This window comes from Haliaeetus albicilla, chromosome 31 (assembly GCF_947461875.1).
Source record: "Haliaeetus albicilla chromosome 31, bHalAlb1.1, whole genome shotgun sequence".
Lineage (NCBI taxonomy): Eukaryota > Metazoa > Chordata > Aves > Accipitriformes > Accipitridae > Haliaeetus > Haliaeetus albicilla.
Window position 1 is genome coordinate 936,643 of NC_091513.1, and position 14,867 is coordinate 951,509.

The following is a 14,867-nucleotide window of genomic DNA, read 5'->3' on the forward strand; positions in this document are numbered from 1 at the left end:
TCACAGCGAAACTCACCCGTAAACCCGGGGTGACCAGCAAGTGCTGGAAATGGCCAATGAGAGATGCTGGGGGTGACAAAGGCCCTGAGCCACCTTCCCTATCTGTCCGCACTGCCAAGGGCAGAGACCAGACTCCTCCTCTCCCCTACACCTGCATTTCTTCCATGCTTTCCACACGCCCAGGCTCTGCACCACACCCCCCTGGTGTCAGTCCTTGCCCTCCATGGTCACACACTACAAGCTCTACACTGATATTTTTTCTCTCCTGGGCACTTTCCAGATCAGATCAGCTCCCCCTAAACTCTTCCCACTTCCCTTCACCTCCCTCCACCTCCCCTGCCCTCTCCCCACTGCAGCCCAGTCTGGCATGGCCCCACAGCAGTGCCCACCACAGGGTGCGGCAGAGCTCTGGGCACTCACCCCACAGCCCCAGACCCTCTGAAGGGCACAGCAGCTCCTCGGGGGTGGAGAGGGCTGAGCCCCAGGGCTGGGGGGCATCTGTGGCACAAGGCCTGGGGAGATCCCCTTGTATGATGGAAATGCTGCTATGGAGGCCAGCTCTGTCACACAAGTGCCCATTGCCTGTCCTTGCCTGCAGTCACAGGCCTGCCACACGGAAGTACTCTAACCAAGTTTCAAGAGCCCTCAGGCCTTCCACCAATCGAAGGGTTCAGAAGGAAAGCATGGAAGTGGGAAGAGAGAAGCTTGGGAAAGACCAAGCGCTGGTGCTCCCTGGCACTGCTGCTGTGCCAGGACTCTTTTCTTCTTCCCTTCTGCACACAGGCACTGCTCCCTGCAGCTCCAGAGAAGGTCTTGGTGGAAGAAACTTGGAAAAACAAGTCACTGCAGGGCCCTTTATTTTGTTGAAACACACAGAGGGAACAGCTCATTTGCACAGCCTCCAGGGCACAGAAAAGCCTGGACAGACTGTGAATTAGAAACCAGAGGAATAAAGACACTTCTTTGTGGAAAGCATTCAGATATATAAAACAAAGTGAAAAAGAAGGAATAAAACCACACCCAAAACCACCATAAAAAGACCAGCAAAAGACAGGTTGGGTCTGTAATGAGATATAAGTACTATGCAGAAGACAAGAGGTAGTTTATTCCTTCTAAAAAGCATGCAGTCATTAGTTTTCTCAGGGCATCCTTGATCTCATGGTTTCTCATGCTGTAGATGAGGGGGTTCACGGCTGGAGGCACCACCGAGTACAGAACTGCCACCAGCAGGTCCAGGGATGGGGAGGAGATGGAGGGGGGCTTCAGGTAGGCAAATATGGCAGTGCTTATAAACAAGGAGACCACAGCCAGGTGAGGGAGGCACGTGGAAAAGGCTTTGTGCCGTCCCTGCTCAGAGGGGATCCTCAGCAAGGCCCTGAAGATCTGCCCATAGGACAGCACAATGTAAACAAAACACCCAAAGACTAAACAGGCACAAACTACAAGTACCCCAACTTCCCTGAGGTAGGCATCTGAGCAGGAGAGCTTGAGGATCTGGGGGATTTCACAGAAGAACTGGTCCACAGCATTGCCTTGGCAGAGGGGTAATGAAAATGTATTGACAGTGTGCAGCACAGCATGGAGGAACCCACTGCCCCAGGCAGCTGCTGCCATGTGGACACAAGCTCTGCTGCCCAGGAGGGTCCCGTAGTGCAGGGGTTTGCAGATGGCAACGTAGCGGTCATAGGCCATGACAGTCAGAAGAAAACACTCTGCTGAGATCAAAAAGACTAACAGAAAGACCTGTGCAGCACATGCTGGGTAGGAGATGGCCCTGGTATTCCAAAGGGAATTGGCCATGGCTTTGGGGACAGTGCTGGAGATGGAGCCAAGGTCAAGAAGGGCGAGGTTGAGGAGGAAGAAGTACATGGGGGTGTGGAGGTGGTGGTCGCAGGCTATGGCGGTGATGACGAGGCCATTTCCCAGGAGGGCAGCCAGGTAGATGCCCAGGAAGAGCCAGAAGTGCAAGAGCTGCAGCTCCCGCGTGTTAGCAAAAGCCAGGAGAAGGAACTGGGTGATGGAGCTGCCGTTGGACATTTTCTTCCTCTGGGAATGGGGTGCTGTCAAAGTAGAAAAAAGACAGTGAAGCGTCAGGGCATTATTCTCAGAGCAATATCAAAGCCATTTCCCATAGACCCTCCCACTCTCACACACACAGACCCTTTTCCTTTTCTAGGAGACCTTCCTTCAGGTCTGTGGCTGGAGCCCTGCTTGGTGCTGGCCGAGCGTGCAATGAAGAGCAGGGCCTCTGCCCATGGGCTCTTGAAAGGTCAGCCCTGCTCTGCAGCTGTGGGTTCATGGGACTGATGCGGGCAGAGGCCAGTCTGGTGTTTGAATTTGTCACCTGAAGCCGCTCCTAACACAGAAGGGATTGTCATCATCTGCACTGCCAGTGCTAAGGAACCAGGAGGGCAAAAGCATTTTAAGAGTTCTAGTTTTTTTTACAGCTGCCTACATCGCCCCTGGGGAGTTTTGTTTGCTCTCAGCAGTGTCTGGTGTCTTTTCAGGGTAACATGGAAGCGTGATCACCCTCCATCTCAGAAAGGTGCAAGCACAGTGAAAGTAGGAACTAGACAGAAGGACAGAGCAGCTCCCCCTCTCTAGGCACTAAAACACAGGCAATCCTCTTGCCTTGCCTGGCTCACGCTGTTCTCCCGGAGTACAGAAGAAATGCTGAAGGCTCCTGAGACCTGAGACATCCACAGCAGACCACCAAATGTCTCCCCCTTTCTCAAAGTCTCAGCACCCTGCTTCTAGCCAAGGACACACCGGGCTCATTTCACCAGCCCAAGAGCATTTCCTCAGTCCTAGCATCTCTATGCTTCTCCATGGGGCTTTCAGATCACAGAAAGCTGCTGTGAGACAGGTTTGCATCCTGCAGGGCAGCTAACAGCTTGGAAGGACACTCGGAGGTGATAGCCAAGTGACCTGATGCGATAGCATCGCTGTAAGGGAGAATCAGCTCATTCCCCAGCCCCACAGACACCATTGAGAATAACCCCTCAGATGATAGGAAAGCTGGGACACTTGTTCCTGTGGACACAGCTGCATGGCAGGACCCACAAGATCAGTGTGTGACTCTGCAGCTGAAACTCCCATCCCCACAGAGCCTGACAGCAGCAGCAAGATAACAGTAACACAGACAAGTGGAGAACCAAGGAAAAGAGCAGAGATCGACTGGCTCAGAGAGGCAAGAGGAGAGGCAGCTGCAGTCTCAGGAAAGAGTTACCCTTACCCATTTGTGCATGCCACCTCCCAGACACCAGCACAGCCAGGCAGCTGTTCTCAGTCCCTGTGCTCTACTTCAGGAGGCTCCTATCAGACTTACTGGTCACTCCAAGTTACAGCTCAGGAGTCTCAGGGACTTGCTGAAAGCATTACAGCTCCTTTTCCATTTCTCCCCCCAAATTCCCCAAGAGTAGGAAACAGAAAACACAGGGTCTGGAAAGATCTTTATGATATATTAATCACTGGTTTGATCTTCCACTTGAAAAGTCCCCTCGGAAATGTCCAGGGGGTGATCTGGAGCTGCGAGCTCCCCTGACCCACACAGCACCCTCTTGCCAGCAGAAGGACCCTGCCCTGCTGTGAGATGCTTCTACCCACAGCTTTTCTCATATCTGCTGTTACTGTTCCCTGGCAGGCTGAGAACTTACCCTGACCGGTGGCAGAGTCCCTGCCCCAGCACACAGCCCCCCACGGTGCAGGGACCCTGCTCAGAAGGACAGCCCTGGGCACCCCTGGCTGCACACCCACCTTCACACTCTGCAGCCATCCCCTGGTGAAGGCAGCTGACATGCCCTGTCCCTCTGAGGGTGCAGCAGGGAAGCTGTGCTCCAAAGCACGGCCTTTTTCTCTGCACTGGAGAAACTGTGAGAGTCCCTCTGACAGATCCCATAGGCTGTGGGATGTGCCAGCTTTAGGAGGTCATTCCAGGAACCACAGCTGTATTGCCCTGCTGCCAGAGACTTACCCTGTGAAGGGCTGTCAAGATTTTTCTCCAGGACAGCTCTCTCCTCTCTCCGTCCACCTCATTCTGCCTCCAAACTCCCTCTCCCTTCCCTCCTCACCCCTCAGTGCCTGCAGGCAGTGCCCTCAGCCCTGCTGCGCTTTGCAGAGGAGCTGCTCCTGGGCAGAGCTGTCTCTCTGCAGTGCTGCCTGCTTGCCATGAGCTCCCTCCAGCCCAGGAGCCCAGCCCAGCTCAGCAGCAGAGGACCAGCCCAAGGCAGCCCTTTCTCTGCCCCCTCTGGGCTCCCTCCAGGTGTCCCTGGGGCTCCAGGGGAACCTGCTGGGAAACAGGCTGAGGCAATCACTGATGATCCTTCCCTCAGCTGGGGAGAGCCAGTTCTTTCATGAAATGAAATTTTCCACTCAGAGACAAAGTTACATCTACATGTGACTTTTTTTTTCTTTCCAGAAATATAATCCTTCTCTCAGAGTTACTGTTAATGTACCACTTTTTTCGTGTTATTTTTTAGACAGGATACTCAGAGAGTGACAGGCAGGGATCTCCTTTACACCTACAGACAGAAGTGATCCATGGGTCAATGGTGGGATTTCATCTGTGTTTCTATTTATGGCATTTGAAGGAGACTCAGCTCCCTCCCATGCACACCACAAAGCCACAGGAGGTGGCATTCCTCTTGACTCTCTTCAGGTGTGCACAAAATAGGCACCTGCATGGGAGCTCCTTGTCTCAGGTCCCTTCTGAATTAATGGAGATGGAAGGCAGGAGTCAGGTGTTCAAATGCAAATACCTGTTGACATTTGAGTTGCCAGAGGTGGTCCAAGATACATGTAAGTAACAGCAAACTGTAATGGAGAAGTTCATAGAGGCAGGGCAACATATCGAGAATCATGGATGAGCCTGGTGTGAAATTCCTTTGGCCAAGTGACATGACAGCTTATGCCCAAATAAAGGCCAAAAGAACCTTTTCGTACTCCTTATCTTCATGGCAGTTTATACAGGTATTCATATGAACAATTGCAGTCATGTACCATAGGGAGAGCTGGGTCTCCCTCTTTTCCATCAGCTGGATTTACTATACCTCCACTGACTATAATGGCATGTGTCCCATGTTAATCCCCACATTGCCTAACAGAATTCAGGGCAGGTACACTATTTAATGTCCAGATCCAGGGCCACAGAGCTGCACCAGATGCCAAGGCAGGCATGGACCTCACAGGACCTACAGGAAAGCAATTCTCATTCAGGCTGGTACATCACAGACACTCCAGACAGGATCGCAGAGAGTGCGGTTTGGTGCCTGTGTGCCCTTGACTGATGCCATCAGTCAGAGGCATCAATCATCAGATGCCATCAGAGAGGCAAGGGCTATTCCTTCCCCACCCAAGAGCTGCAGGCACTGCATGAACATGAAGCAAAGTTGCACAGGGGTTTTTACTCACCCCCTTGATGATACAATCAATGAAAAGACCAAGAATTTTCAGAGTGTTCCTGGATACATCTTGTCTTCAAGAACAGCATCCTCCAAGCACAGCAACGGTCCATATCAAAACCAATTTTGTGGTGAGGACCAGTGTTCAGGTTTCCCTGTGAGAAGTCTGTGCTCCTCTACGGTGCCACAACTGATGTGCTGTGGCCCAAATGTGCACTGCCAGGAGGAGCTGAAGACCCATAGCTTGTCACAGAACTGTGATGTTTCTGTGATGTTTTTGGATTAATTGAGACATGATGGGACAGGTTGCTGAGCTGTGGTGCTGCAATGGAGGGATACAGGCTCTACCCAGGGAGCAGCAGGGACGATGAGGAGTATCCCCCATGTATGAAATGGAAGCTTCGATGTGTGGAGGTTCTCTCTTTGACAGACAACAGGTTGGACTAGCTTTTGTCATTTAGGATCAGAGCAGGAGTCAGCAAGAGTGACCTTATGTTGGAAGTTATAAACTGCTTGCTCAGGAAGAGGAAACAAAAAAGGTCTTTTGTCAGCAACCCCGGGAATTCTCCAGGTTCATGAGCAGGTTCCTGTGGTGAACTTAAGTGCCCTGGCATTCCATGGCAAGGCCAAGCAACAGGGTGCCAACAGCCTGAAGGCTCTTGGGACAACTTCTTCAGAGAGCTGCCAGGTGGGCCACCAAGGGTGATTTTCACATGGACCTGATCCTGGCCAAGAAGGAACAGCTGGTTAAGGATGTGATGATATTCAGTGTCAGTCTTGGCTGTCATGGCCATGAATTAGTTGGGGATGAGACACCAAAGGGCAGTGAGTAAGGCCAGCAGCAGAGCACAGACCTGGGACTCCAGAGGAGAAGACTTTGACACACTCAGGAGACTGAGACAAGTGGTGCCATGGGAAGCAGCTCTGAAGGGGGAAGGAGCTTGAGAAATCTGATCGGCCATACAGGACAGCCTCCTGCAAGGACAAGAAGGATCTCCCCAAACACCCGTGAAGAGAAGCAACCATCTCCAGAGGCTGCTTGTGTGAACTGACTGAGCTCCAGGGCAAAAAGGCAGCAGGCAGGAGGTGGAAGCAAGGAAAGCTGCTGACAGAATGTAGAAACCTTGTCCCAGGATGTAGGGACGATGCCAAAGCCAAAGGTCCCATTGCCTTGAGAGATGCAGGGGAGGACAGAGGCAGCAAGATGAGCTGATACTGCTTCATTAACCGTAAAAGAATAGACAGGGATCATGTGGGCCTGCTGCTGAGCTTCCTAAGTGTAGGAGCAGGTAAGGCTGAGGAACTTAATGACTTTTTTGGCTGTGACATCTGTCAGGCCTTTGTGACTGGCAGCAGGACCCTGGAGGAAAACAACCAGCAGTAAGTGGGGATCAAGTTAGGGATTACTTGAGCAAACTCAGCCTATGACAGCCCCTGGGAGCAGAGGGGAATCATCCAAGGCTGGAGAGGGAGCAAGCCAATTTCATAGCAAGGCTCACCCTGCATCAATTTTGAGAGATCATGAAGATCAGGACAAGTCGCTGATGGCTTCCAAAAAAGTTGACAGCTGTCTTCCAACAGAGGCCAGAGGATAACCTGGGGGAAAAAAAGCTGTTTAACCTCCTATAGGAGAGCAGTGTGTCCCTGAGCATGTCCTCCTGGATGATATTTCTGGGAAGATGAAGAGGAAGGCAACTGGGTCTACCTGGTCTACCCCACTGGCACCATTAGGGAGGCCAGGTCTACCCTGCCTGCTTGGTTAGGGTGGCCAGGTCTACCCCACTGGCACTGGTCGGGAGGCAAGGACAACCCCACCCGCATCAGTAGAGAGGCCAGGTCTACCCGTCCCGTGCCTATAGGGAGTCTAGTTGTACCCAACCGGTGGCAGTTGGGAGGCCAGGTCTACCCCACCCGTGCGGTTAGGGAGGCCATGTCTACCCCAACGGTGCCGGACGGGAGGCCAGGTCCACCCTGCCCGCGTGGTTAAGGATGCCAGGTGTACACTACAGGTGCTGTTTTTGTGGCCAGGTCTACCCGCCCGTGCGGTTAGGGAGGCCAGGTCTATCCCACCCGAGTGGGTAGGGAGGCCAGGTCTACCCCACCTGCGCGGTTAGGGAGGCCTGGTCTTCCCCACCGGTGCCATTAAGGAGGCCAGGTCTACCCCACCCGCGCAGTTATGGAGGCCTGGTTTACCACACCAGCGCTAGTTAGGGAGTCCAAGTCTACCCCACCAGTGCCGGTTGGGAGGCAAGGACAACCCCGCCCGCATCGGTAGAGACGCCAGGTCTACCCATCCCACGGGATAGGGAGGCTAGTTGTATCCAACCAGTTCCAGTTGGGAGGCCATGTCTACCCAGCCCGCGCGGTTAGGGAGGCCAGGTCTCCTGGCCCTGCGCGGATAGGGAGGCCAGGTATACCCTAATGTTGCCAGTCAGGAGGTTAGGTCCACCCCGCCTGCGCAGTTAGGGAGTCCTGGTCTACTCCACCGGAACTGGTAGGGAGGCCAGGTCTATCTGGACCGCGCATATAGGGAGGCCAGGTCTCCCCACCGGCGCCAGTCAGGAGGGCAGGTCTACCCGGCCTGCATGGATAGGGACCTCTGGTCTACCCCACGGGCGCCAGTTGGGAGGCTATTTCTACTGTGCCCACGAGTTTAGGGAGGCCAGGTCTAGCCCACCCGAGGGCTTAGGGAGGCCTGGTCTACCCCACCTGCTTGATTAGGGAGGATTGGTCTACGCGGCCCGCACAAGCAGGGAGGCCAGGTCCACCTGACCAGCACCGGTCGGGACGCAAGGTTAACCCCACCCATGAGGTTAGGAAGGCCAGGTCTACCCGGCCCACGTGGATAGGGAGGCTATGTTTACCCTACCATCGCCGGTCAGGAGGCCAGGTCTACCCCGCCTGCACGGTTAGGGAGGCCAGCTCTACCACAGCGGCGCTGGTCGGGAGGCCAGGTCTACTCTGCCCGCATGGTTAGGAGTCCAGGTGTACCCCACGGCATGGGTAGAGTGGCCTGGTCTACCCCGCCCGTGAGTTTAGTGAGGCCAGGTCTACCAGGCCTGCGCAGATAGGGAAGCCATGTCTACCCTGCCCGTGCAGTTAAAAGGGCCAGGTCTACCCTGTACTTGCCGGTAGAGAGTCCTGGTGTACCCCGCACACTCGGTTAGGGAGGCCAGGATTACCCCACCGGTGCTGATAGAGAGGCCAGGTCTACCCCACCAGCGTGGGTCGGGAGGCGTGGCCTACCCTGTGCGTGCAGTTAGGGAGGCAGGTCTACCCAATCCCACGCGGTTAGGGAGGCCAGGTCTACACCGCTCACGTGGTTAGGAATACCAAATGTACCCCGCCCGCTTGGGTATGGAGACCAGGTCTATCCCACCCGCACGGTATAGGGAAGCCTGGTTTATCCCACCAGCACCAGTAGGGAGACAAAATCTCCCGGCCTGGCAGATAGGGTGGACAGGTCTACCCCGCCTGGGCGGGTAGGGAGGCCTAGTCTACCAGGCCAGAGCAGGCAGGCAGTTCAGGTCTACCCCACAGGTGCTGGTTGGGAGGCCAGGTCTACCCGACCTGGCAGATAGGGAGGCCAGGCTTACCCTGCTCGTGTGGTTAGGGAGGACTGGACTACCCCACCGGCGCCGGCAGGGAGGCCATGTCTACCCTGCCCTTGGCAGTAGGGAAGCCTGGTCTACCAGGCCAGAGCGGGCAGGCAGTTCAGGTCTACCCCACAGGCACTGGTTGGGAGGCCAGGTCTACCCTGCCCGCATAGTTAGGGAGGTTTTAATACCCCACCCTCACGGTTAGGGAGGCCAGGTCTACCCTGCCCATGCGGTTAGGGAGGCAAAATCCACTCTGCTCGCTCAGGTAGGGAGACCAGGTCTGCCCTGTGTGGGTGGTTAGGGAGGCCTGGTCTACCCTGCCCACGTGGACAGGGAGATGTTGTCTACCCCACCCACTCGGCCAGGGAAGCCCGGTCTATCCCACCCACGCGGTTAGGAAGGCTTGGTCTACGCAGCCCAAGAGGGCAGGGAGGCCCGGTGTACACCACCGGAGCCATTCGGGAGTCCAGGTCTACCCCGCTTGCGCGATTAGGGAGGCCTAGTCTACCCCGCCTGTGCAGTAAGGAAGTCCAGGTCTATCCCACCCCCGCGGTGAAGGAGACTTGGTCTACCCTGCCCGCGCGGGTAGGGACACGAGGTCTACCCTGCCTGCACGGTTAGGGAGGCCAGGTCTACCCCACTGGTGCAGCAGGGAGGCCAGGTCTACCCCGCCCTTGCAGGTAGGGAGACCCGGTCTACCCCGCCTGCTTGGCGAGGGAGGCCAGGTCTATCCCACTGTCACAGCACAGAGGCCAGGTCTACCCCATTGGTGCCGGTAGGGAGGCCTGGTCTACCCCTTCCCGTGTGCTTAGGGAGGCCAGGTCTACACCGCCCATGAGGGTACGGAGGCCAGGGCTACCCTGCCTGCGTGGTATAGGGAGGCCTGGTTTATCCCACCGGCACCGGCAGGGAGGCAAAATATCCTGGCCCAGCAGATAGGGTGGACAGGTCTACCCCGCCAGCACGGTTAGGGAGGCAAGGTCTACTCAAGCATCAGTGGTTGGGACACCTGGTCTACCCCGCCTGTGCGTTTAGGTAGGTCAGGTCTACCCCACCGGCGCCGGTCGGGAGGTCTTGTCTAGCCCGCCGACACGGTTAGGGAGACCTGATGTATACTGCCCTGCCGGTAGGGAGGCCAGGTCTACCCCACCCGACAGCCTAGGGAGGCCAGGTCTACCCTGCCCACATGCTTATGGAGGCCTGGCCTACCAGGTCTGCGCAGGTATAGAGGCCAGGTCTACCCCACCATCGCGGTTAGGGAGGCCAGGTCTACTGCACCGGCACCGCAGGGAGGCCAGGTCTACCCCAACGGTGCAGGAAGGGAGGGCAGGTTAACAAGGCCCACGCAGTTTGGGAGGCCTGGTCTACCCCACGTGCACCATTCGGGAGGCCACATCTATCCCACCTGCGCGGTTATGGAGGCCAGGTCTACCCCACTGGCACCGGTCAGGAGGCCTGGTCTACCCTGCCTGGGAAGGTAGAGAGGCCAGGTCTACCCCACTGGCACCGGTTCGGAGACCAGTTTTAACCTGCCTGTGTATTAGCGAGGCTGGGCCTACCCTGCCCGCTCGGGTACGGAGGCCAGGTCTACCCCAACCGCGTGATTACGGAGGCCAGGTGTACCCCACCCACATGGTTAGGGAGGCCTGGTCTCTCCGGCCTGTGCCGGTAGGGAGGCCAGGTATACCCCACCAGCTCCCATCTGGATGGCAGGTCTACCCCACTTGCTCGGCTAGGGAGGCCTGGTCTACCCCATCTGCGCGGTTAGGGAGGCCTGGTCATCCATATCTGCGCAGGTAGGCAGGCCATGTCTACCCCGCTGTCGTGGTTTAACCCCAGCCAGCAACTAAGCACCATGCAGCCGCTCACTCACTCCCCCCCCCATCCAGTGGGATGCGGGAGAAAATCAGGAAAAGAAGTAAAACTCCTGGGTTGAGATAAGAACGGTTTAATAGAACAGAAAAGAAGAAACTAATAATGATAATGATAACACTAATAAAATGACAACAGTAGTAATAAAAGGATTGGAATGTACAAATGATGCGCAGGGCAATTGCTCACCACCCGCCAACCGACACCCAGCCAGTCCCCGAGCGGCGAATCCCTGCCCCCCACTTCCCAGTTCCTAAACTAGATGGGACGTCACATGGTGTGGAATACGCTGTTGGCCAGTTTGGGTCAGGTGCCCTGGCTGGGCATGAGAAGCTGAAAAATCCTTGACTCTAGTCTAAACACTACTGAGCAACAACTGAAAACATCAGTGTTATCAACATTCTTCACATACTGAACTCAAAACATAGCACTGTACCAGCTACTAGGAAGACAGTTAACTACATCCCAGCTGAAACCAGGACAGTATCCACCCCTTATTCTATACCATTGCTCAGTTCCCATACCTTTAGTTACATTCTGATCAATCATCACCACCTTTCCATCCCTTTGAGACATATGAACAATGATAGATAGATATAGATATATATATATATAAAAAAGTATACACACACAGAAATATCAGTTCTTTAGTTCATGGGTTATGTTCATAAAATGTTTGCTGAGGTCATTTAGTTTCTGACTCTGGGCTCCATCTGTCATACCAGTCTGTCTGGGCAGGAGGGATGGTGCAAAGTCCTCTCAGTCGGTAGAGCAGAATTGGGCTTCAGTGCGGTGTGACGAGCAGATGACATTTGACGCAGCAGGAGGATGGTGTGCACCGTTGGATTGTTGCATGCTGGAGTCAGTTCTGGTTCCACCTCTACTGCGCTTTGCTCAGTTTTATCACAGTTCTTTCTTGCTTGATCCAAGCGATTCTTACTATAGTACTATGGATATAGCATATAACAATTATAGTAATGATAACATACAGTAGCAGGGTTATATAGCAACTAATATGATACAGTTTAATTCTGGCTATTTTCACCTAAAATCAAATCCCCTTGAGGCACACATCGGACTTCTCCATCTTTTCGCATCACCCACCAAGTGCACCCAGGCCCTTGAGCAAAAGCAATCCCACGAATGGGTTTACCTTTGCCTGAGGCAGGAGTAACCCAGACTGTTTTCCCTAACATGTTTTTCATGTGCACTACAGGGACTTTATCCCCTTCTACAGTATGTAAAAATTCTGATTGGGCAGGGCCACTCCGATTGGCAGATCCTCTGGTGTTGACTAACCAGGTGGCTTTTGTTAAATGTGTATCCCAATGTTTGAACGTTCCGCCCCCCATTGCTTTCAATGTAGTCTTTAACAGTCCATTGTATCGCTCAATTTTCCCAGAGGCTGGTGCATGATAGGGGATATGATACACCCACTCAATGCCATGCTCTTTGGCCCAGGTGTCTATGAGGTTGTTTCGGAAATGAGTCCCGTTGTCTGACTCAATTCTTTCTGGGGTGCCATGTCGCCACAAGACCTGCTTCTCAAGGCGACACTAGGATAGTGTTCCGGGCAGTGGCATGGGGTACAGAGTATGTTTCCAGCCATCCGGGGGTTGCTTCCACCATTGTAAGCACATAGCGCTTGCCTTGGCGACTTTGTGGGAGTGTGATACAGTCAATCTGCCAGGCTTCCCCAAATTTATATTTCAGCCATCGCCCTCCATACCACAGGGGCTTTAACCGCTTGGCTTGCTTAATTGCAGCACATGTTTCACATTCATGGATAACCTGCGCGATAGTGTCCATGGTCAGGTCCACCCCTCGATCTCGAGCCCATCTATATGTTGCATCTCTTCCCTGATAGCCTGAAGTATCATGGGCCCACCGAGCCATAAATAGCTCACCCTTATGTTGCCAGTCCAGGTCCACCTGAGCCACTTCAATCTTGGCAGCCTGATCCACCTGTTCGTTGTTTCGATGTTCTTCAGTGGCCCGACCCTTGGGTACCTGAGCATCTACATGATGTACTTTTACAACCAGATTCTCTAGCCGGGACGCAATATCTTGCCACAGTGTGGCAGCCCGAATGGGTTTACCTCTGCGCTGCCAGTTGCTCTGCTTCCATTGCTGTAACCACCCCCACAGGGCATTTGCCACCATCCATGAGTCAGTATAGAGATAGAGCACTGGCCACTTTTCTCTTTCAGCAATATCTAACGCTAGCTGGATGGCTTTCACCTCTGCAAACTGACTCGATTCACCCTCTCCTTCAGCAGTTTCTGCAACTTGTCGTGTAGGACTCCATACAGCAGCTTTCCACCTTCGATGCTTTCCCACAATGCGACAGGATCCGTCAGTGAACAGGGCATATTGCCTCTCATTCTCTGGCAGTTATTATACAGCGGGGCTTCTTCAGCACGTGCCACCTCCTCCTCTGGCAACATTCCAAAATCTTTGCCTTCTGGCCAGTCCGTGATTACTTCTAACATTCCTGGGCGACTGGGGTTTCCTATGTGAGCCCGTTGTGTGATCAGTGCGATCCACTTACTCCACGTGGCGTCAGTCGCGTGATGTGTAGAGGAGACCCTCCCTTTGAACATCCAGCCCAGCACTGGTAGTCGGGGTGCTAAGAGGAGCTGTGTCTCAGTACCAACCACTTCTGAGGCAGCTCGAACTCCTTCATACGCTGCCAATATCTCTTTTTCAGTTGGAGTATAGCGAGCCTCGGATCCTCGATATCCTCGACTCCAAAACCCCAGGGGTCGGCCTCGGGTCTCCCCAGGTGCTTTCTGCCAGAGGCTCCAGGTAGGGCCATTCTCCCCAGCTGCAGTACAGATCACATTTTTAACATCTTGTCCTGTCTGGACTGGTCCAAGGGCTACGGCATGAACAATCTCCCGTTTAATTTGTTCAAAGGCTTGTTGTTGTTCAGGGCCCCATTTAAAATCATTCTTCTTCCGGGTCACTTGATAGAGAGGGCTTACAATCAAACTGTAATTTGGAATATGCATTCTCCAAAACCCCACGACACCTAAGAAGGCCTGTGTGTCCTTTTTATTAGTCGGTGAGGACATAGCTGCTATTTTATTAATCACATCCATTGGGATCTGATGACGTCCATCTTGCCATTTTATTCCCAAAAACTGGATCTCCTGTGCAGGTCCCTTGACCTTACTTTCTTTTATGGCAAAACCGGCTTTCAGAAGGATTTGGATTATTTTCTTTCCTTTCTCAAAGACTTCTTCTGCTGTGTTGCCCCATACGATGATGTCATCAATGTATTGCAGGTGTTTCGGAGCTTCACCTTTTTCCAGTGCAGTCTGGATTAGTCCATGGCAAATGGTGGGGCTGTGTTTCCACTCCTGGGGCAATCGATTCCAAGTGTACTGGACACCCCTCCAAGTAAAGGCAAATTGTGGACAACACTCTGCTGCTAGAGGGATTGAGAAAAACGCATTAGCAATGTCAAGCGGAGCATACCACTTGGCTGCCTTTGACTCTAGCTCGTATTGAAGTTCTAGCATATCTGGAACGGCAGCACTCAGCGGTGGTGTAACTTCATTCAGGCCGCGATAGTCAACTGTTAGTCTCCACTCCCCATTAGACTTCCGCACTGGCCATATGGGACTGTTAAAGGGTGAGCGAGTTTTGCTGATCACTCCTTGGCTCTCCAGTTGGCAAATCAACTTGTGGATGGGAATCAGAGAGTCTCGGTTGGCGCGATATTGCCGCCGGTGCACCGCCGTGGTAGCAATTGGCACCTGTTGTTCTTCAACCTTGAGCAACCCCACAATCGAAGGGTCTTGAGAGAGACCAGGCAGGGTAGACAGCTGTTCAGTGCCCTCCGTCTCCAAGGCAGCTATGCCGAAAGCCCATCAATACCCCTTCGGGTCCTTAAAATACCCCCTCCTGAGATAGTCTATGCCAAGGATACATAGAGCCTCTGGACCAGTCACAATGGGGTGTTTCTGCCATTCATTTCCAGTTAGGCTTA

The 14,867-nt window shown here is 53.8% G+C and overlaps 1 protein-coding gene across 1 annotated transcript; it reads right to left on the reverse strand.

The window, feature by feature from the left end:
• Positions 1-1,080: 1,080 nt before the first annotated feature.
• Positions 1,081-4,293, reverse strand: LOC138683192 (olfactory receptor 14A16-like). Its single transcript, XM_069774724.1, has 2 exons — positions 4,167-4,293; positions 1,081-2,060 (listed from the first exon to the last, which is right to left on the reverse strand). The coding sequence occupies exon 2, from the start codon at positions 2,035-2,037 to the stop codon at positions 1,081-1,083; it is 957 nt and encodes a 318-aa protein (XP_069630825.1). The 5' UTR covers positions 2,038-2,060; positions 4,167-4,293.
• Between the last annotated feature and the right edge of the window lie 10,574 nt (positions 4,294-14,867).